General features: G+C 36.3%; 1 protein-coding gene across 1 annotated transcript in view; it reads left to right on the top strand.

The window, feature by feature from the left end:
- The window catches only part of SDHAF4 (succinate dehydrogenase complex assembly factor 4), a 29,205-nt gene extending 24,825 nt beyond the window's left edge, over positions 1 to 4,380 (top strand). Inside the window, exon 3 of the mRNA XM_021000202.2 lies at positions 2,979 to 4,380. Coding sequence (XP_020855861.2) covers positions 2,979 to 3,088 — 110 coding nt within the window. The 3' untranslated portion in view covers positions 3,089 to 4,380. The remainder of the gene's footprint in view (positions 1 to 2,978) is intronic.
- Positions 4,381 to 24,227: the final 19,847 nt, after the last annotated feature.

Genomic DNA, 24,227 nt, shown 5'->3' with positions numbered 1-24,227 from the left:
TCTACATTCTACTAATGCATAATTAGTGAGGTAGCTCTGTGCATAGAGCACTGGGCGAGAAGTTAAGAAGACCTGAGTTTAAATGTGGTTTCAGACACTAGCTGTGTGAGTCTATGCAAGTCACCCACATCCCAGGGTTGTCATGAGAATAAAATGAAATAATACTTTAAAAGTGCTTTGCAAACAAGAAAGCACTATATAAATGCTAACTATTAGAATGCAGCTGCTGAGGCTTTGAAGATTGTGAATCACAGATTTAAGTTGTTTTCATCATACTTAGTAAGGGTTAAGTGATATGAAAACATGTTGGAAAATGTTATAGAAACAAGAGTTATGCTGCTGAAGGCCTCACCCCTACTTACCTAAAAAATACAGTAAATTATACATACTTTTCTTCAGTATCTCAGTAAGTTGAGGTGAGGTATTATTGTTTTCCTTTTGGTGTGCTTTCTGCTTATTTTCTGTTGCACCACTCTAGTGCAGGCTCTTATTACCTTACTCCTTGATTACTACAATAGCTACTGGTGAGTCTGCGTGCCTCAGGTCTCTCCTTACTTCAGTTCATTCTCCATTAAGCCGCTAAAGTGATTTTCTTAACACTTAGATATGATCCTGTGTCCATCCCATTCTCCCCCACCTCAGTCTGTATTCAGTAAACTCTAGTTACTTCTTGTTGCCTCCAGGATCAAATGCAAAATGCTCTGGCTTTCAAAGCCTTCATAACCTAGCCCCTCCTACCTTACCAGTCTTCTTTCACCTTTCTCCCCACATACTCTTTGATCCAGTGATAATGGCCTCCTGACTGTTTGATGACCAAGACACTCCATCTCTAAGCTCTAGGCATTTTCTCTGGCTATCCCCCATGCCTGGAATGCTCTCCCTCCTCTGTTCGAACTGCTGACCTCCCTGGCTTCCTTTAAGTCCCAGTTAAAATCTCACCTTCTACAGGAAGCCTTCCCTAACCCCTCTTAATTCCAGTGGTTTTACTCTTTTAAATATTTCTATTTTTCCTGTATGTAGCTTGTTTTGTATGTATTTGTTTGCATGTTGTCTCCCCTTTTAGATTGTAAGCTCCTTGAGGATTGTTGTTTAGTTGTTTTTCAGTTGTGTCTGCCAGCTCTTTGTGACCCTTTTTTGGAGGTTTTCTTGGCAAAGATACTGGAGTGGTTTGCCATTTCCTTCTCCAGCTCCTTTTAAAGATGAGGAAACTGAGGCAAACAGGATTAAGTAACTTGCCCAGGGTCACACAGGTAGTAAGGCCAGATTTGAACTGAGGTCTGTCCTGACTCCAGGCCCAGTGCTCTATCCACTGTGCCACCTCACTGCTTTGAGGATATCCTGTCCTTGAGGAGAGGGATTGTCTTTTACCTCTTTTTATATCCCCAATTCTTAGCACAGTGCCTGGGACATAGTAGGTGCTTAATAAATGTTAATCAAATTGAGTTGAAATTGGGCTTGTGAAGGAATTTCAAGCAAATTTTTTGTTTGTAGATTCTTGTCTCCATTCTCCCCACCCCCCACCCCCACCCTTGCTTAATCTGGTGCTGGGATAAATGATCATAAGTGTTAAGCATGAAATACTAAAAAGAGAAAGAAGTATAATCCACAGAATATCCACATAGCTGGCCCAAGCTCTTCGTTGCAGATTGAACTGGTGAAGTTATTCATTTGAAGGACATATGAGTACAGACAGCAGTGGGCGAGAACAGGATGAGCCAAAGACTATGTACATACAGGAGGATCTTTAAGACTGTTCCTAAGTAGTCTGTACTACCATGCTAAGTTGAGAGAAAATGAATCTTAAAACTCTTTTAGTCTTTCCACCAAAATTCTTTGGAAGGTACTGATTATAGTGTTAGAACTCTTTGGTACTTCCTGTAATTCCACTGTTTTGTAGTTAGTTTTCTAGGAGGAGTTTGGGGACCAGGGCAGGCAAGCAGTGGTTTCTTGTTTATAATTGTGTAGCTTTTTGCCTTCATCTTAGGATAGATAGTACATTATAGCTGAAAATTATCTGTTGAAAAGGGAATCTTTTAAAAATTAAAATAAATTCCTCAATAGATGTATTTATTGTCAGAGAACATGAACAGCTTTCTAAGGAAGCTCCAAACCACTAGTGATTAAAGAAAACCAGATTAAAACAGCTCTGAGGTTCCACCTTATGTCCATCAGATTGGCAGAGATGACAAAAGAAGAAAGTGACAGATGTTGGAGGGGCTTACTGGAAAACAGTCATAGTAGTGTGCTGTTAGTGGTGCTACGAATTGAGCCAGCTATTTTGGAAAATAATTTGGAACTATACCCAAAATATTATAGAACGGTGCATGGCTTTTGGCCCAGTTATACCTCTATTTAGGCTCATAACCCAAAGAGATCTAAGAAAAAGGAAATTGGAAAGTAAGAGAGTATTCTGTTGGGAAAGAGCTAAAGATATATGTATGGTATATGAAGGTAATAGAATATTATTATACCATATGAAATGGTGAAATTAACAGTTTCATAGGAAACTGATAAGATGTGTATTAACTAAGGCAGAGTAAAGTGAGCAGAACCAGTAGAACAGTTTATATGACAAGAGCCTTATGCAGGAAGAAAAAATTCTGAAAGACAGAATACTGATCAGTGCAGTAATAAACCATGGGTTTAGAGGATTAAAGATGAAATGTGCCACCATAGAGGCGTTGGACTTAAAATGCAGAATAAGGCATGTTTTTGGATGTGGCCAATGTGGGAAATTTGTTTTGGTTGACTTTGCATATTTTTTTTAGGGTTTAATTTTCATCTGTTGTTCAGTTGGAGGTAATGGGAGGAAGAGATAATAAATATTTATAGTTTTAAAATAAGAATGACTTGCAGTGTTTTTTTTGAAACCTCTATAGTTCTCAAGAGACAACATCTTTGGAATTGCTACAGTTCTATAATATGTCTTCCAACTTTTTTGAGCTTTGCTTATATTTATATTTTCTTTTTTTCTTTAGAATTTCCAGATGATATCAATCCTCTTACAAAGGAAAAGGGTGGTCCCAAAGGCCCTGAACCTACTCGATATGGAGATTGGGAACGAAAAGGACGTTGTGTGGATTTTTAGTGGTCCGACTCTTGAGAAACTGGTCTCTTCTTCTGAATGTAGTATATTTAAGTTCTGCGTGTTTATATTCCTTTTTTTTTTAAACTAAAAAGTCATCAGTCCAGAAAAGATGTAAGTTTGGAAGTATTTCTGCATTAGCACATTTGTTATTACAGATTTATTAATAAAGAGATATGTTCAGGACTGCCTATTAATTTATCAGTTAAATTAAAATTGCTTATATAATAAGTTCTGTAATTTAGTTTTTTTGGGGGGTTAAAGTGGTTCATGGTTTGAAAAGGTTTTACTGGAACATAAAATGTCATGAACCCCCAGATATACATTTGTGGGTCTAGTCTTTTGTCTTCCTAGCTGAAAGCTGTGGAAACAAGTACTTGAAGTACCATAATTGAGATCTTAAGAAATAATTATATTATTTATGCAAAATAATCCATTTCAGCTCCACTAATTGAGAATTTGTGATAATTTGAACAAGTAAATTAGTAAAGTAAATGACTACCATGCTGTTATTATCTGCAAAGAAAGGTTTTGCCAAGTAGATAATAGCATAACCAGCATTTCAGTTAAGCAAGTGCTTATTGAATACCTTCTCTATACCTAACACTGTGCTACATTGGAGGAGAGGGAAATAACAGAAGGAAAAAGAGGCAGAGACCTGCCCTTTAGGAGCTTATGGTATACTTGGGGAAATAATGGTATAGTTTTCCAGATTGTGGGTTGGACCACATTGGTAGGAGACAAGTCTTCTGTCTGTGGGGTCAGGAAAGTTTGAAGCAGTGACTAAAATTATTGGATATTTTAAAATATAATTCTTGGATAAATACATCCTTTTATTTAATTGGAGGCAATGTTCAAGTCAAAATGGATATGTGAAACTAGCATCATCTTGACAATTGGTGAGGTGGCAGAAAGGGAGGATACAGTTGTAAGCTGAAGGCAGTGTGCCCCAGAATAGGTGGCATGCCAGGGAATAGGTGGATTACATGGAGAAAGGACCTGGTCCTTAACACCAGAGGGAGGGTTTGGGTACTTTTATCTCCCAAAGCTGCTTAAATGCTCCCTACCAGCCCTTCCTTATGTCAGGTGAGACTGGAGGAGGCCAGTTAATTGGCATTTGGACCATAAGCACAGCCCTTCCCTCTGGTAGAGAGGTGTAACCTTTGGCAATGAATTCAATTCATTGATTATTTTATATTTTGTGTTACTATTACTTTATGTGTAAATTTTGTTTTTTGTTATAAAATTATGATGAATATTTAATTTTACTTGAATAAAATGCAAGCTAAGAAAAATTTTTGTGTAGATTGTTTTGTGAAAAAGGGCAGCATATATATAAAAAGCAACACTCCACTTTAAAAAAATACCCATACTTATATACATATACATATATATATATATATATATATACACACACATACACACACACACATATATATATATATATACACACATACATATGTGGGGTGTAGAGTGTGTTTAGGGAAGACTAGTTACTCAGGTGTGAAGGCTGCTGAGCCTTTTCAGGGCTGCTTTCCACCCTTGGTTTCAACCTGTTCCACCTAACTCTTACCTGTGGCTCCAAGCAGCTATAACATGCACAGTAGCCACACCCCAGTAAACCATTTTGGCAGACGGGCTAAGCCAGGTCGAGGGTAACCAAGGGGTCTCAAACCCATTGGTGAGTTGGGGAGGATGTCTGCCTTAAACATGTGAAGACTTCACCTGGTGGAATGGGTGGATGAGAACAGTTTGTTCCAACGGCCATAAAGGCAGCTGGAGCAGGCACTATGGAGTGCTTCAAGCTTGGTTATTAGATAGACATTGAAGACACCAAGATCATCCAGTGCAACTTGAGCCATCGCCAGTCATCTTGATTCTGTCCTGCCACTGGACTGTGATGACTCTGAAGGAGAGAGTGAGACGAACAACTTTGTGCAACTCTGCCTCACTTAAATCCAATTTACACACGAATCAAAGGATCACCCATACCATTTTATATACATATGTATATATATGAAATTTGGAAATTATTGCCCTGGAGAGTAGCCGATACAACATTGGAAGAATATCATTAAAGACGAAGAGTAAAAAACAGGAGACAATCTGCAAAAAGAAAACCTGCAAAATCATGACCTCAGTTCTATAAACAAATATAATTTGACTTCAGGGAATCACAGAGATGTTGTGGGATGGAACTTAGGACAAGAATATGTCTCTAGGAACATGACAACATGGCATGAACTTGAAAAGGGATGTTGGAAATTTTGTGAACCGCAGTGGGGATGCATAATGAAGATTAATGGAAGAAGAAACACGATGTCATTGAAGTATATTATAAATCACAAACTTGACATGGAGTGATGATACAGTAATAATTAAGAACTTAATGGAGCAGCTAGGTGGTGCAGTGGAGGACCTGAGTTCAAATTGGGCCTCAGACACATGACACTAGCTGTGGGACCCTGGCCAAGTCATTTAACCCCCATTGCCCAAAAACAAAACAAAACAAAAAGAACTTAAAATGCATAGACATTTTCAGGACTAAGAAATCAGAGTTGCTGATAAATTCTTGACTTGTCTTAGTGAATGCATTCTCGAAGGGATATAGGAAGCAACAGAGGATGCTACTATTCTGGATTTGATTTATACCCAGTGAGTATTGATTGTTACACTAAAAATGATGGGAAAGTCTCGAAGGGATTCAAGAATTTTATCTTGGTGCTCCAAAAGAAAGGAAGAAACTACAAATGTTCAATGGACATCATAGATTTGAGAGGAGTGGTTCCATAGAGTTTAGAGAATGGGTGGTTAAGATCCTTCGGCCCAAAGAAAGTTGAGAAGCTTTCAGAAGCAATTCTAATGGCACAAGTGATTCTGATGAGAAGGGACAAACTGTCTGAAGACATCAAAGTAGTTGCCCTTGGAATTCATGAACCAGCTTAGATTTTAGATACATGTTTTGAAGAAGAAAGCAAAGACAAGGAACTGAATATAAGTATTAAAAAATGGCACCACCTTTCCTGAAAAAAAATCAATCCCAACTCAGAAGGAATTAAAACTAGTAATTAATATTAAGGACTACAAAAAGAGTTTGTTTATTTTTTAAATGAAAAGAAGATTATTTTTTTAAAGGGAGTAGGACCACTGTTTAATGTGGACTAATTAATTAATAATCAGATTGGTCAGTATCTCTCTTGTTAACCAAAGACAAAACCATAGAGATCTTGAATACTTAAATATTTTTGGAAAAGGAGGTTCCCCTGACAAGTAAAAGTCAACCCTGATTAATGAACAGTTAATGAAGGAGTGGACATGTTAATGAGGAAGTGGGCTAAAAGTCTTCAGCTCCTCCTGCTGAGAACATGGCTTGATTGTGAGACTTGGCCACCATCAGCAATCTGGACAAAGGAATCCATCTCTACTTAGACCATTATGGTTAGTTTTCTTCTTAAGTTGGGTTCCCCTAGACCCTAATGGAGGGGTATGGTGACATGGGCTTATTTCCTAAGGACAACAATCCACACAAATAATCCACATGTTTGTAAGGTCTTCTAGTTGGGTGGAGTCCCGCCCCAGATTGCAGAGCATGTATCCAGAGGATTTGGGCAATCTTATATATCAGCAATGTCCTTCAGAGACTGACTGACTGGCCTTCTGGGACTGGACCCTGAATGAGGAAATAGAAAGGAAAAATCTCAATCCTAATTTAATAATTGGTTATTAATATAATAGAAACATAATCACTTCCCTCAAAACTTTGGGTTGTCATTTAACCACTTCTGAATCCATTTAACTTTGCTATCATCTAGCTTACATCTTTTCGTCTTCACAAAGATTTTTGTCAAATGCTTTACTGAAACCTTGGTATACAAATGGGTGTAATCATACTCTTGTCTGGTTACCCAGCTAAACAAAGAAATGCAGTTAATCTGGTAGGACCTGTTTTTGATGAAACTATACTATTTTTGCTAACCACCACTTCCTTTTCTCCACGTCTTCAAACTATCTCTTTAACATGTTCCAGAATTCTGTCAGAAATTTAAATCAACTTTACTTGCTTTTGCTTGTAAATGCTTTCCTCTTCCCTTTTTTTGAAAATTGATTAATTTGCCCTTCTTGAGTCCTTCTGCAGTACTCATCTTTCAAGGATTTCTAACGAATTACATTCTAGTTCAGAACAAAAAATTTTGTAAGAAAAAAGATCAATTACCTCTATCAGTTCTTTCAATATTCTGGGATGTAATTTTAATAGGTCTAGTAATTTGGATTTGATGAAGGTAGTTAGGGCACTTTCAATATGTCCTCATTTATCCTGGGTTTCAATTGACAGCCATTTTTGTTCTATCCTTTCTAAAGCAGAGAAAAAGAAAAAATGAAGTAACTATCTTATTTTCATCATGTTATCGCTGTCCAGTCTATGTTGAACAATGGTTCTTCTCCTTTTAAAAAAGCATAGACAGGCACTTCAATAGAAACTTCAATTGATTATTAATTACCCAGAACTCTGTCTCTCAGCTTTTAATTGGTCTCAGTTTAGTCATTATTGGAAGAATACTATTAAATTGAAGTTTCTATTGAAGTGTCTGTCCATCATTGGCCATGCATTAGTAAACATTTTTATCCAAAAATTTTATGAAGCTATAAATGTCATGCTTATATGAAAAAAGATGGCTAGTACATGGGACAAAATATGCAAAAAATTATGGGACTCAAAGTTAGAAGGACAGTACACTTTGATTTTACATCTTTCATGGGCTACCATTTCTATGAAGATGACTCCCAAATTTATATATCTAGCCCTAATCTCTTCCCAGAATTTCTGTGCCACGTCACATCCACCTATATCTCCTGTAGGCATCTCAAACTCAACATGTCCAAAACAGAACTTATTATGTGCCTCTTGGAAACCCAATGTGACATAAAGAACTACCTCAAGTGCCATCTCCTTCAAGAGGCCTGTCTGATCTGCTCTTTGTTAATACCCCTCCCTCCGTTATATTTTTATCTTATATACATCCTGTATTTATCTGTGAACATGTTGTATCTTCTTAATAAATTATAAACTCCTTGAGAGTCACGACTGTCTCACTTTTGTCTTTTGTGTCCCTTGTGTCTGGCAGGCACTTAAATGTTTGCTAATGAGCTTTTTAAAAAAAGTCTCATTGATGCTTTTTTCAAAACATCTGTCATTTCCTAATTGCTCTTCCTCAGCCAAACAGAGCCTTCTCAACAACTAATTATCATTCCTCCAAAACCCACCCCCCTATTCTACACTTTCCTTTTTCTGTCAAAGTTGCCACCTTTTTCCAGTCTTAACCTCGGAGTAATCCTCAGTCTCCTCATCCTACATATCTAATCAGTTGTTAAATCTTTCTACCTCTACACTCACATCTGACCCTTTCTGTCTTCTTAAACAGCTACCATTTTAGTTCAGGCCTTCACTTTTTGCCTTGATTAGTATATCAGCCTCCTAATTGGTCTCTCTGCCTCATTACACATAATTCCAATCCATCTATACAGTTGCCCAACTGATTTTCCATAAATGCAAATCTGACCATGTCACTCTTTTACTCAAACTCCAGTGGCTCTCTATTTCTTCCAGGACAAAATATAAACTCTTCTTTTGTTTGGAAGGCCCTTGATTACTTGGCTCCAACCTATCTTTTCAACCTCTTTGCATGTTATTACCCTTCCTTCGCTCTCTGATCTAGCCAAAATGACCTGTTCCCCACACAACATTCCATTTATCTATGCTTTTGCTTTGGCTATCCCTCATACCTGGAATGCATCCTTTCTTCACCACTGCTTCATAGAATTCCTCTCTTCCTTCAGTATGCAGTTTAAGCAACACCTTCTATACCAAGGGCTCTTAACCTGGGTTCTGTGAATAATAACAGCAACAACTAACGTGTAGTGCTATTTACCAGGAACTGTGCTATGTGCTTTACAATTATTATCTCATTTGATTCTCACGAAAGCCTTGGCAGGTAGGTACTATTATTATCCCCATTTTGTAGATGAGGAGATTAAGGCAAACAGAGGTTAAGTGTCTTGCCCAGAATCACACAGCTAGTAAATGTCTGAGGCTGAATTTGAATTCAGATCTTGTGACTCCCAAGTCCATGATCTATCCTCTGTACCATTTAGCTGCCCAATGAACTTGTTTTATTGATATTTTTGTAATTGCATTTCAATATGATCAGTTTCCTTTTTTTTAAGTTTTATTGATATTTTGTTTCTACATTTCATTTACAGATTATTCTCACTTCCTGAAAGGTCTTTTGAAACAAAGCAAAACAGTTAAGTAAAACTAATGTCTATGTAGGTATGTCTCATTCTGCACCCTAAATCCATCAACCATCTGTAATGGATAGCATGTTTCACATCAGTCCCCTGGAATCACAGATGATCATTGTATCAATCATAGTTCTTTCAGTTTTCAATGGTTTGTTTTTGCAGTGGTGTTATTGTGTAAATTATTCTCTTGGTTCTGTTCATTTCATTCTTCAGTTGATAAAAATCTTCAGAATTGTTCGTTTTTATAATATTGGTGTAATATAAATTGTTCTTGTTCTGCTTATTTCACTCTGCATCAGTTCATGAAGTCATTCTTTGTCTTTTTGAAGTCATCCACTTTCTCATTTTTTACAATACAGTAGTACTACATTGCATTAATGCACCATACTTTATCCACTTCTCACATGTCGGATACCCTCTTAGTTTACAAATTTTGCCACCACAAAGAGAGCTATTATAACCATTTTTTGTGTGTTAAGAACCTTTTCCTATTTCTTTGATCTCTTTTGGGTGTAGGTCTAGCAGTGCCATAGCTGGATCATAGGGTATACAACATTTGGTAACTTTTTGTGTATAATTCCAAATTGTTTCCCAGAATTACCTGTTTATAGATCCAACAACAGTGTATCAGTGTACCTGTTTTGCCACAATTCCTCCAACATTCATCACTTTCCTTTTTTATCTTCTTTACCACTCCAGTGGGTGTGAGGTAGAATCTCAGAATTGATTTAATTTACATTTCTCTAACTGGTAGTGATGTGTAACTTTTTATTTTTAATGTGGCTATAGATAGCCTGGGTTTCTTCTCTTGAGAACTATCTGTTCATATCCTTAGACCATTTATCAGTTGAAGAGTGGCTCTTTTTCTTATAAATTTGAAACATTCTTACATTTCTTGGAAAATAAGACCTTTATCAGAGAAATTTGTTGCACTTTTCCCCACTTCTTTCCCTTTAATCCTAGCTTTATTATATTTGCTTGTACAAAAACTTTTAAATTTTATGTAATCAGAATTATTCATTTATGTCTCAATTCCTTGTTTGGTCATAAACCTTTCTGGTCTCCATAGATCAGATAAGTAATTTTTTCCAAGTTTCTCTAGTTTGTTTATCATGTGGCCTTTTATATCTAGGTCACATACCCATTCATAGCTTGTCTTTGTATGAGGTGTTTTTCCATATTACTATCCAGTTTTTCCAACAGTTTTTGTCAAATAGCAAGTGTTTATCAAATACTGTGGTTTATGTACTTCTGTATATTTTATACCTAATCTGACCCATTGATACAGCTCCATTTTTCTATTCTGTATAAAATTGTTTTAATAATTACTGCTTTGCAATCTAGTTTGAGTTCTAACATTGATAAGCCCCCTTTATTCTCGTTTCTTTTCATTATTTCTCTTGAGATTCTTGACCTTTTTTGCCTTCATATGCATTTTGTTATTATTTTTTCTAGTTCTCTAAAGTAATCATTTGGTTGGCACCGAATATGTAAATTAATTTAGGTAAATTATTCACTCGTATTGGCTCATCCTACCCATGAGCAATTAATATTTTTCTTATCATTTAGGTCTACTTTATTTCCATAAATATATTGACATAGTTTTTGGGTATATCTTGTTAAATAAATTCCCAAGTACTTTATATATTATGTAGCAATTTTAAATGTAATTTATATTTCTTCATGCTGGGCATTGGTGCTATGAGCTGGTAAATGTTTAAAAAATGACTCTCCAAAAAAAAAATTAAAATGTGTTCCCAACATATTTTTAAATTTCATTTGCATTATTAAATTTTTCTCCATCACTTTCTTAAGTCTAGACAATCAACAAAACAATAAATCAAGCCTAGATGTGTAATGTTTGACCAGTTTCTGGCTCTCTTGAGCTGATTCAAGCTGCCTCAAGCTGGCTCTAACACACTTTTGATTATATAAAAATGCTGATGATTTATGTGGATTTATTTCTTATCCTGTAAGGTTACTGAAGTTATTAATTTTCTTACTTAATTTTAGGTTAACTGGTTAGGATTCTTTAAGTACAGTAGCATATCATCTGCAGAAAGTGGTCACTTTGTTTCTTCTTTACCTGTGTGTGTTCTGTCATTTCTTTTTCTTGTCTTATTGCTACAGCCAGCACTTCTAGTACTGTATCAAATGGAAGTGGCGATAATGGACGTCCTTCTTTAACCTGAATTTTTTGGAAAGAATTCTAATTTATCTCCATTGCAACTAATAGTAACTCTTGGTTTTTAGATACATGCTATTTATGATTTTTAAAAAAGGTCCATTCATTCCTGTGTTTTTTTGGTTTTGGTCTTTGTTTTTTTGTCTTTTAAATAAATTGGTATTATATTTTGTCAGAAGCCTTTTCTGGATCTGATGACATTATCATTTGATTTTTGTTGATTTTGCCATTAATATGATTAATGAAGTTTATAGTTTTCTTAATATTAAACCCTGCATTCCTGATGTAAATCCAATCTATTCATAGTGCATGATTTCTTTGATAGGTTTAGTCTCTTTCCTAATATTTAAAATTTTTGCATCTATGTTCATTAGGGATATTGGTCTATAGTTTTCTTTTTATATTTTGATTCTCACAGATTTATATATAAAGACCGTATCTGTGACGTAGAAGGAATTTGTTAGGATTCTTTCTTTTGATGTTTTCAGAAACAAATTATGTAATGTTTGAATTATTTTTTCTTTTTCTTTTTTTTTTTCCAGCCAGAGGAAAAGTTTATTAGTGATAAATCACATTGACCAGGTGACGCCCATAAAGATGAGCGGGCATGAGAGGTTCTCAGTCTCGTAAAAGCCTGAGATTCTAAGCCTCTGAATGAGGGCCAAGGTGGATCTTAAATACTAAAGTAACTTTGGGTGGCCAGAGAAGGGGGTTGGGAAATGGGTCTAGGTAAGAATTCTAATTGGGAGGTCAGAGACATTGAATAGACAATGGGAATAGATAATGGAGGGAACAGGAAGGCAGAAGTTTGAATGGCATCTTTATTTTTTCTTTAAATGTTTGCTAGAATTAGCTTGTGAATCCATCTATTCCTGAAGTTTTTTCCTTTGGAAAAATTCATTTATGATTTGTTCAATTTCTTCCTCTGAAATTGGCCTGTTTAAATTATCATTTCTTGTTCTATTAATTTGAATATTTTTGTAAATATTCATTTATTTTATTTGTCATTGATTTTATTGGCATAAAGTTGGGTAGAATATTTCTAATAATATCATTTTTATTTCATTTGTTTTGAGCTCTCTTTTGTCACTTTTTTATTTGTATTTTTTGTTTAATATTTTATTTTCCCCCAATACATGTAAAAGCAATTTTTAACATTCACTTTAAAAAAATTTTTAGTTTCAAATTCTCTCCCTCCCTCAGCTACCCCCCTCATTGACAAGGCAAGCAATTTGATATAAGTTATACATGTGCAGTCATGCAAAACATATTTCCATGTTAGCCATGTTGTCTTTTTCATTTTTGATACTTATAATTTGATTTCTTTTTTTTTAATAAAATTAGTCAGTGGTTTATCTTTTTTATTGGCATTTTCAAAAAACCAACTTCTGGCTCTGGTTATTAATTTATTAATTTCCTTTGTAGTCCTATGTGATTTATTTAATGCATTTAAAAACATTATTCTGAGAAGGAATCCTTAGAGTTCCCCAAAGTGGGAAAGGAGTCAGTGACACAAAAAAGTTCAGTATCCCTTTTCTACATGAAACCTTTCCTGTTCTCCCCAACTTCTAGTACCTTCTCTCCCTTCTCTTGCATTTGACTGTCTTTTATCTATTCATATTTATTCTGTATATATATGTATATATGTTGTCTCTTCCTTTAGAATGTAAGCTCCTTCAATTTGGAACTATGCCCAAAGGGCTATAAAACTGTGTATCCCCTTTGATCCAATAATACCACTGCTAGCTCTATATCCCAAAGCCATAAAAAAAAGAGAAAAGGACCTATTTGTACAAAAATATTTATAGCAGCTCAATTGGAAATTGAGGGGATACCTGTCAATTGGGGAATGGCTGAACAAGTTGTAGCAAGTGATTGTGATGAAATGCTGTTGTTCAAAAGAAATGACAAGTAGGATGATTTCAGAAAAACCTAGAAAGACTTACATGAACTGATGCAAAATGAAGTAAGCAGAATCAGGAGAATGTTGTACACAGTAACAGCAATATTGTAGGATGAAGAACTGTGAATGACAGGTATTCTCAGCAATACAATGATCCAAGACAATCCCAAAGGATTAATGAGGAAGCATACTATCTGCCTCTAGAGAAAAAACTGATATGGTTTGAATACAGATGGAGGCATGCTATTTTTTGCTTTCATTCTTTTTTTTTTTTTGAGTTTTCTTGTACAAAATGAATAATATGGAAATGTTTTACATGATTGCACATGTATAAACTATATTGGATGGCTTACTGTCTCAAGGAGAGGGGAGGGAAGAAGTGAAGGATAGAATTTAGAATTCAAAACTTTAAAAAAAATCTAAAATTATTTTAACATGTAATTGGGAAAAAACAAATATATATATATATATATATATATATGTATGTAAATATATATATATATATTTAAAGAATGTAAGCTCCTTGAGAGGAAGGATTGTTTCATTCTTTGCATTTGTGTCTGGCATATAATAGGTGCTTAATAAATGCTTGTTAATTGCTTTATTGATTGACTGTACCAAAGAAGTTTTGTTGTTATTTAGTTGTTTTCAGTCATACCCAATTCTTTATGACCCCTTTTGGGGTTTTCTTGGCAAAGAGTGGTTTACCATTTTCTTCTCCAGCTCATTTTACACATGAAGATACTGAGGCAAACAGGGTTAAGTGCCTTGCCCAGGGTCATAAAACTAGCCAGTAAGTGTAATGAAGCTGGATTTGAACTCAGGTCTTCCTGCTTCCACGCCCAGCACCACCTAGCTGCCCCAATTAAGTACAATTAAGCAAAACAAGTCTACAAAAAAAAAAAAAAAATATATATATATATGTATGTATACATATGTCAAATCTGACATTTCATTCCTTATTCCATACCTATACTCCACTACAATGCTGTCAGAATTCTAGGGACATGTTTCACAGTTAGTTCTTTAAAATCACAAGTGGCCACTGCATTAATCAGATTTCTAAAGTTTTTCAATGTTATTTGTGGTCTTCATAGAAATTGTTCAGGTTTTGCTTTCTTTTTATCAGTTAAGTCTTCCTTAGTTTCTCTGAATTCACATTCATTAGTTATTAAAGTATAAAATATTTTTCCCAGAATGAATGAATTTATAGTTTTACTAACAGTATTTTAGTGAGATTGCCTTCCTAAACTCCCTCCAGCACATGCCTTTTTTGTCTTTTGTCATATTTGATTCTTCTCTGTCCCTAAACTGAGTGCCACCCCACCCTTACTCCTTCCAGTCCTACCAGTTGAAAGTCTGGTTCGTGCTGTCTCCAAAATATCTGTTGGATCCTTCAGTTTACTCTCACAACAACCACTCAGGTCCAGGCCCTCTTCACCTCTTGCCTGGACTATAGCAATAATGTCCTAATTGGTTTCCCTGTTACCAGTTTCTCCTCTTTCTACTCTATCCTTGAGTTAATTAGTAAACAAACATTAGTTGAGCCCTTACTATTTGCCAGGCACTGTGTTAAGCAGTGGAGATAACAAAGAAAAGCAAAAACATGCCCTCTGCCCTCAAGGAGTTAATGTCCTGGTGGGGAAGGCAACATGCAAATAACAAGATATAGACAATATAAATGGGAAATAATCTCAGAGGGAAGGAACTAGTAGTTGGAGGCAGGACAGGGGGGAAAAGAGGGACAAGCCCCCTTGAAGAAGATGAGACTTAAGCTAAATTTTGAGGGAAGCCAGGAAAGAGAATTCTTGGTGTAAGGTACAGTCAGTCATAAGGCACAAAGATGGGAGACAGAAAGTTGTGTATGAGGAACAGCAAGGAGGCCAGAGTCACTGGATGGTAGAGTACATGGAGGAGAGTAAGTATAAGAAGACTGGAAAGGGCAGAAGGAGCCAGCTTGTAAAGGACTTAAAAGTGAAACAGAGGATGTTATATTTGGTCCTACAAAAAATGGAGAACTACTGGAGATTATTGAGTAGGGGAATGACATAGTTAGATCTGCACTAGAAGATCACTTTGGCAGCTAAGTGGAGAATGGACTGAAGTGAGAAGAGACTTGAGGCCAACCAGATGACTATTGCAGTAGTCCAGTGGTAGGTAATGAGGCCCTGCACCAAGGTGACAGCTGCATGAGAGGAGAAAAGGGAATGTATACAAGACATATTGTAAAGATAGAAATGACAACACTAGGCAATAGATAGGATATGAGAGGTGAGAGAAAGTGAGGTGTTGAGGATGGCACCTATATTGTAAGACTGGGTGACTGGGAAGTTGGTGGTGCCCTTAAGTAACAGAGAAGTTTGGAAGAGGGGAGAGTTAGGGAGGAAAGGTAATGAGTTCAGTTTTGGACATGTTTAATTTGAGATGTCTTTGGGACATCTGGTTTAAAATGTCCAATAAGCTATTAGTGATGTGACACTGGAGGTTGAGGGAATTTAGTGATGAATAAATAGAAGTGAAAATCATCTTCATAGAGATGATAATTGAACCCACAGGAGCTGATAAAGTCACCAAAAGAAATAGCATAAAGGGAGAAGAGAAGAGGAGCCAGGACAGAGCCTTAGGGCTCACAGTCAGTGAGAAGGTACAGCAAAGGTACTGAGAAGATACAATCAGACAGGTAGAAAGAGGAGCAGGAGAGAGCAGTGTCACAAAAACCTAGAGAGAGGACTCAGGAGAAGTTGATCAGTAGCATCAAAGGCTGAAGTAAGGTCAAGAAAGTTAAGAATTAAGAAAAGGTCATTACATTTGTCAGTTTGGTAACTTTGAAAAGAGCGGTATCAGTTGAATGATAAGGTCAGAAGCCGGAATATAAGAGAATTGAGCATCAAATGAGAGAAGAGAAAGTGGAGGTACCTTTTGTTGATGATTATCTCAAAAAGTTGATTCATGAAAGGGAGAAAATATATTGGATGACAGCAAAGATGATAGGATCCAGTAAAGGTTTATTTTTTAAGGATGGGAGAAACATGGGTGTATTTGTAGGCAGCAGGAAAGTAACCAGTAGATAGGGAGAGCCTAAAAATTAGAGTACTGATGATGGAAGGGGCAATCTCCTGGAAAAGACAGGATGAAATGGGTGCATATAGCAGGGTTTGCCTTGAGTGGGATAAGGGCCATTCATGTGAAATGAGTAAAAAAGATGGTAGGGGAAGACATCTGAATAATGTGAATTGAGGAGGAGGGGAGAATAGGTAACTCTTGATGAATGGCCTCAATTTTTTTTTTTGTGAAGTATTAGGCAAAGTCCTCAGCTGAGAAGTGGTGGGGAGGGGTACTATGGGAGACTTGAGGAGGGGGTGAAAACATTTGGAATAGTCACTATGTACATATGTCTATGTTTATGGATATCTATCTATCTATATATATATGTACATATATCCAAGCTTAATTGTAGCCTTCTGAGGGGGAGGAGGGGAAAAAATAAAGTTAAAAAGTACACAGCTGGGGCAGCTAGGTGGTGCAGTGGATAGAGCACCAACCCTAGAGTCAGGAGGGCCTGAGTTCAAATCCAGACTCAGATACTTGATGCTTACTAGCTATGTGACCCTGGGCAAGTCACTTAATCCCCTTGCCTAGCTAAAAAAGAAAAGAAAAGAAAAGAAAAGACCCAGACCAGATACTTGACACTTCCTAGCTGTGTGACCCTGGGAAAGTCACTTAGCCCCAATTGCTTCACCAAAATATATATATATATATATATATATATATATATATATATATATATATATATATATATATGTATGTATGTATGTATGTATGTATATATATATGTATATGTATATGTATGTATGTATGTATATATGTATGTATATGTATATATGTATATGTATGTATGTGTGTATATATGTATGTATGTATGTATATGTATAAACAGCAGAGAACAAAGGAAAGTCAACAAGAAAGCAAAGAAAAGGTGAATGGGAAATTAAGGAGGTGTAAACAGTTTGCCTTTCTGCAATGAGGGTTCTTTCAAGATTATGTAACATAAATTTATAGTGGATTTATTCAGCACAGTTTTATGATTTTCCCCAGGAGCAGGGACAGAGAATTCAAGTTTGAGGCTTGGCAAAGTGTTATCAATGATATAACAAGAGGATCAAGGAATTGAGTGTAGAGTTGAACTGATTCACCAAGAGGTCAGCATAAAGACCGGAGGATGGTATAGCTGGTTCATGGGTGATGATCTGGGAAAGAACTAAAGATCACGATTAGGATGAGGAACAGGGTGAGGGGAGGTCTTAAAGCAGAGGAGAAAATGCCATCAGTCAGTTAGCCAACAAGCATTTCTTAAGTGCCTACTTTGTGCCAGACACTAATGCTTCGGATACAAAGAAAGGGAGGGGAAAGTTTCTGCTCTAATGGAACTCACAATCTAATAATGGAGGAGACAACATGTAAACAAATATTTACAAATAAGCTATACACAACATAAATTGGAGATAGTCAACAGAAGAAAGGCACTAACATTAAGGAGCATTGGGAAAATTTTCCTGCAGAAGGTGGGATTTTAGCTGGAACTTGAAGGAAACCAGGGAAGTCAGGAGTGGGAGATGGGAATAGGGTGGGGGTGGGGGGAAGAATTCCAGGAAAGGGGACAGCCTTGGTGTTGGGACTTTTTCATCTGTTGTCTGGTAATCAACCTGGTGAAGTTCAGAGAAATTGCCCACAGGAGATGTAGTATTTATTATATAAGTTTTCTTGAAATGGAAATTTATTGTTTTGTATTGAATCCTCTCTTCTGGTCTGCTGTATACATGCTTTAGATGTCCTACCTTTAGAGACAATGACTTATGGGTGGGGACAGAAAAGCTCACTTGCAGGGTGAACCCCAACCTCCAAGGATAAACCCAGGTCCAGAGATTCTTATAAGGGATCCCTCTGGGCTAGGGGGTACAATGGAATGAAATATTATTGTGCCATAGGAAGCAGTGACTAAGAAGAATTCAGAGATATATGAGAAATTTGAAAAAACTAATATAAAGCAAACAACTAAAAAACAGTGAACACAACTATAATAATGTAAATAATAACAATAGTAAAAAGCAATTGCACTCAGATAAATTTTATTGAACAATATCCATCCAGGGGACTATATATACTCATGTGTGTGTGTGTGTGTGTGTGTGTGTGTGTGTGTGTGTGTGTGTGTGTATCCCATTTGTCACTAATCAGGAGAGATGTGGACCCCACTAAGAAGGGTGCAAAGTTCAATGTATGTGTGTTGGTAAGAAGGTAATGGAATTTAGAGGAAATGATTTTGGTATAAAAACAAAAGGCATCAATAACATTTTAAAAAATAAACAAAACCCTAACTGGTTCCTTTGTCTTTAGTCACTCTCCCATTCAATCTCTTTTCCATGTAATTTCCTTAAAGTACCCCAGAAGGGAAAACGAAGAGGTGATACTCTGTCTACATAGAGCCAGAATTAGTCTTCAGATTCCTAGTCTTCTGTAATCCTTAGGGAAACAGGAGCACCCTGCCAAGATAATTGCTATGCTGAACCAAAATTAGTAATAATAAGAAAACCAGCAGCCCAGGAACCTAGTTTTTAACATATTAATAAAAGACAGCAAGTCCTGTTAAAGCTAGTGTTGTATGGCAGAGAATATATACTTATTGTAGACATTCTATATTCATATGATCTACATAGGGATGGAAGGGAAAGCTTGCATTTTAATCAAAGTTTCATAATAGGTATAGCTAGGTCCTAATTAGTACAAATAATGAATCTTGTTTAGTGGTCTCATATATTGAATTTATACTATTCAAAATTACAATTATGTAAAATATGGTCATTGGTTCAGTCTAATGCTACAAAGGGAATTTCATGTTCTCACTAATTGGGAACTAACTATTTTACTTGAGTATATCTTTATCTTGATACTTTTCTTTACCTCTTCTTCCTTTTCTTCTATTGCTCTTCTCTCATTCTCCCCTTCTTCACTTCTACTCTTCATGTCTTTTTGACCCTCACAATACTCTTTCTTCATTTCCAAATGAAATTGACCTCTTGGCTATTGGGATGTGGTAAGGAGAACTCTAGATTTGGGGCTAGAAGACCTGATTGCAAATACCAACTCTACTTGCTACCTGTGTGGATTTATCAACTGCAGAAATTTTCAACAGAACTTAGGAAAAATGTACCTTACAACCAACTTTTCCGTGAATAACACCTACATTCATGTGACTCCCAAACTCCCAACTGTACTCTTCTGTTTGAAATAGTTTTATTCTGGGTGCTGTGCTGTTGGTTGAGAAAGGTCCTTTCCTTTTCCCTTCATTTACCAATTGTAGATCAAGACCTCAGTGTAGGTATAGCTTTTATTAAAAAGGCAAGTCACTTGACGCCTTAGCTTCTTATCTTAAAATGAGAGGGTTGAACTTCTTAGTCTCTAGGGCCTTTTCAGCTCAAAGTTTACAATCCTGTGACCTTTGGCTCCAATCCAACCCAACCATCATTTAATAAGTGTGCAGGATTCTGTGCTAGAAAAGGGAATTTTAAAAAAAAGCAAAAATTAACTCCTGTCCTCGAGGAGCTTCTATTGAGTTGTTGTTGTTCGTTGTTTCATTCTTGTCCAACTCTTTGTGACCTCATTTGGGATTTTCTTGGCAAAGATACTGGAGTAGTTTACTGTTTCCTTCTCCAGCTTATTTTACACATGAGGAAACTAAGGCAAACAGGGTTAAGTGACTTGTCCAGGGTCATATAGCTAGTAAGTATATGAAGCTGGATTTGAACTCAGGTCTTCCTGACTCCAAGCCTGGTGCTCTATCCACTGTACCACCTAGCTGCCAGAGAGATACAATTTATAAACAGAAATGTATATATAAAACAAATTGAGGCATGAAATAGGATTAAGGAGATCAGGAATTCTCATGGTCCCCTCTATTCAGAGCTTACATTACATGAAGGTAAAGCCATTCATTTGGTGGCATTTGAATAGCATCAGGAAGCCTCTCCATCTCTTGTCATACAGCCTGAAATGTTATTGATATTCATTCCTTTGAGTTCTAAAGGCTATTTGGATCTTGAAGAAGCACACATCAAGGGGCAGCTAGGTGGCACAGTGGATAGAGCACTGGCCCTGAAGTCAGGAGGACCTGAGTTCAAATCCAGCCTCAAACCAAACACTTGACACTAACTAGCTATGTGACCCTGGGCAAGTCACTTAACCCCAATTGCCTTAAAAAAAAAAAGCACACATCAAAATGCACATATCCTTAGAATACCTTGAACTATCATCAGCTACCACTTTATCAAGTAGCATATGGATATAAAAGAATATCCTTATGAAACTTTCACAGAAACTGGGGTCATCATCCCAACTGACAGTCACACTATTAAGTCAGGTTGCCTAGAGCAAAGCTACCTACAGCTCTCTTTCAGGGTTCCAGATGTACTCCTGAGGAGTAGTGTGTATCTTTCTCTGAGGTTGTGTGCCCATTAGTCAGTTCCCTGTTACACTTATATCAATCCTTAATTTTATCAAGTATAAGTATTAGACAGCTAGATCATAGCTCAGAAATGGAGCTTAAGGAAGACATTTGGAGGAAAAAAGGAGAGTTAGAAATAGCCTAGTAGAGAAGAAAAGTATAGGAGTAGGAGACTTAGGTTAGGCAAGTCACTTAACTTGAATCTCAGTTTTCTTACTTGTATTATATAACTATAATACTTGTATTATATCTATTTCATAAAGTAGTTATGAGCATTTAGCAACATAGTGACTATGATGTTAACTGTTATAATAAGACAATTATAATTGATGAGACAACATGGTTAGATGGAAGACCAGCCTCTAAGCTAGGAAGACCTGAATTTAAGTTTTGCCTCTGATACATATTGACTGTGGAATCCTTGGTAAGTCACTGAACCTCTCAGTGCCCTGGCCTAGGCAATTAGCTGGGACTAGAAACTGGAGAGAAATTGCCAGCCTGCATTGGTAGAGGAAATATTCTTCTCCTGAATTCCATACATAAATAAAAACAAGTCCAGTCCCTAATCCTATAGATGAAGTGGGGAATTTTACAAAACATGGACTTTGTCTAATTTAGTTTTGCCCAAGGCTAAACCTACCTTTAATATTTACTCTTCCTAATTCCTCTTTGTTATAGCTTACCCTCATTATCCTTACTTCCAGATGAGGAAGAATTAGGGCCAAAACTCAGGAATATTGTACCTTACAACCAACCTTTCCATGAATAACACCTATATTCATGTGACTACCAGCCTCTCAATTGTGTACTCTTCTGTTTGAAATAGTTTTATCTTGGGTGCTGTGCTGTCTGGTTGAGAAAGGTCCTTTCTTTTTCCTTTCATTTATCAATTATAGACAAAGACCTCAATGTAGGTGTAGCTTTTATTAAAAATGACCATATCTAAGTTATTAAAATACAATAATTTTCTGCCAGTATGACCAATACCAACTGATTACCAACTTCCATCTATAGGCAGGTAAGCCCAAGACTCCCAGGAATTGCACCACCTTACAGATCACTGGCCATGCTTCCGGCTAGTCCTGTATCCATTGTGCAAGGGAACAAACCTTGTGGAGATGCACTGTAGCAGCTGCTTTCGCAAGTGCTGCATCCCTTATCTCCTCAGCAATCACAGTTACTGACTACCTGGAAAAGAAAGTTCTTGCCTCCAATGTCCTTGGCACCATCAAATGATTCAATATCAGTAATGTGGTTTTATCAATGGAAAGGACACTGAAGAAGATACATTGCCATCTGCTTTGCTAAGGCATTGTAGAGACTAATCTATTTTGTAGAAACTCCATTTTTTAAAATATATTATACATATTTTTTTCACAAACTCCATTTGTAAAGCCAAATGGCCCTTTCCATTTGGCTTGCCACTGAAATCTTCTACATCTGTTGTCTTTCCTTTTTAGAATGAGAGTCCCTTGATATCAGGGACTATCATGCTTTTCTATTTGTATCCTTAGCATTTCACACGGTGCTTTGTACAGATTAAGTACTTACTAAGTGCTCGTCCAATCCCTTGCCATCCACCCTGCTATTCTTTCTGCCAGATCCTAACTACCACCTGACCTTTTCCTCCACCAGAAAACCCAACTCTCCTTTGTGTGTTATCCCCCCCAATAGAATGTTAGTTTCTTGAGAGCACAGATTCTTGCTTTTCTATTTGTATCCTTAGGGGTTAGCATGATGCTTATCCCATGGTCAAAGCTTAATAAGTGCTTTCCATTTTATTTCATTCCATTTCATCTCATGACAACATCTCAGACGTATTTATCAAATATATCCTTATCACCATCAACTTTATGGCTAGCCATTTCTAAGGGTGCTTCACTATATGGTCTATTGAAAATTTCCATGGTTGATAAATTGAGATACTTTATTCCTGGTAGACAATTTATCTTGATGCCAAATAAAATGGAATTGTTTATTTTTTTCCCACAAATATAGGAATATTTTGCCATTAGTGTGTGGTTTCTTGGGAGAATTTAGACATAACAGAACACAGGGCCGAAACATTTTATGAATTACCTACCTCCTCCTCCTTACAAAACAATGTAATGAGACTTCAGCCATTGTAAAAGACAGTTTTTGTTTTTGTTTTTATCTTACAATCTATTAGGAAAGAGATTGATTAGACATCTATCAAGGATGATATATTCTAGAGTTTTGCTATATTTTATCTTCAGAAAAATTAGCTTTGACTTAAGTCCCTTCCATACATTTCCTTTTCCATCCTTTCAAGGAAAATGAAATACAGTAGAGTTTGAGTTCTTGGGATCATGGATTAGGACTGCCTTTTTGGTCTGTGTAGAAAGATCCTTTACACTGTCTGCTCTTCCCACAGCTAGGCATATAGTAGGCACCATATAAAAGCTTATTCCCTTCAGTTTCCCTCCCCCCTATAAATATAAAACTCATGGCTTCTAAATGTGAAAAAGACTTACACTCATAAGTAAGCAAAGAATAGTTTTCAAAAGGAGAAATTCAGAATATCAACAACTATGTAAAAGTTATCAGAATCATTAATACTAAGATAAATAGAAATTGAAAGAACTCTGAAATTTCACCCCCATAGCTCTAGAACATGTAACTAGCAAAATGATGAATGATGGAAATAGTAAGTATTAGATGAAGTATGGAAGTCAGTCACCCTATTTATTAGAGCTGTATTCTGGAAAACAATTTGGAATTTGGGAGAAAAATGACTGCTTCTTATTACTTTTTGTCTCCAAAACCCTATTATTTGGACATCCATCACTAGGAGATCAAAGGCAAAGATGAAGGGTTTCACAATTACCAAAATAATCAAGTAGCACTTTTTGCAATAGCAAAAACTGAGAATAAAATAGATAGTCAACTACTGGGAATTGGATGAACACATTTCACATACAAATGTAATGGAATTACTATTTTGCCATAAGAAGTCAATAATCATTATTATACACCTGCCCTAAAGAAATGATGAATACAAGAAATTCAGATAAATGTGAGAGGACTTACATGAACTGATGCAGAGCAAAGAAAACAGAACCATTTGAACCATATATATAATAGCAACATTAATGTATATGGAAGTCCTAAAAAGGCAGCTGACTTGAGATTAAATGCAATGACTAATATTGGTTCCAGTAGGCAGGTGACAAAATGGTATGTCCGCAAGGTACTAGGGATGCTGAATGCTGCAGTCACTGTTTGGTTGATTTTA

The sequence above is a fragment of the Phascolarctos cinereus genome, unplaced genomic scaffold (assembly GCF_003287225.1).
Source record: "Phascolarctos cinereus isolate Bilbo 61053 unplaced genomic scaffold, phaCin_HiC Scaffold_5;HRSCAF=322, whole genome shotgun sequence".
Lineage (NCBI taxonomy): Eukaryota > Metazoa > Chordata > Mammalia > Diprotodontia > Phascolarctidae > Phascolarctos > Phascolarctos cinereus.
Note: the sequence above shows the minus strand (reverse complement) of the source record. Positions and strands in the feature narration are given on the sequence as shown.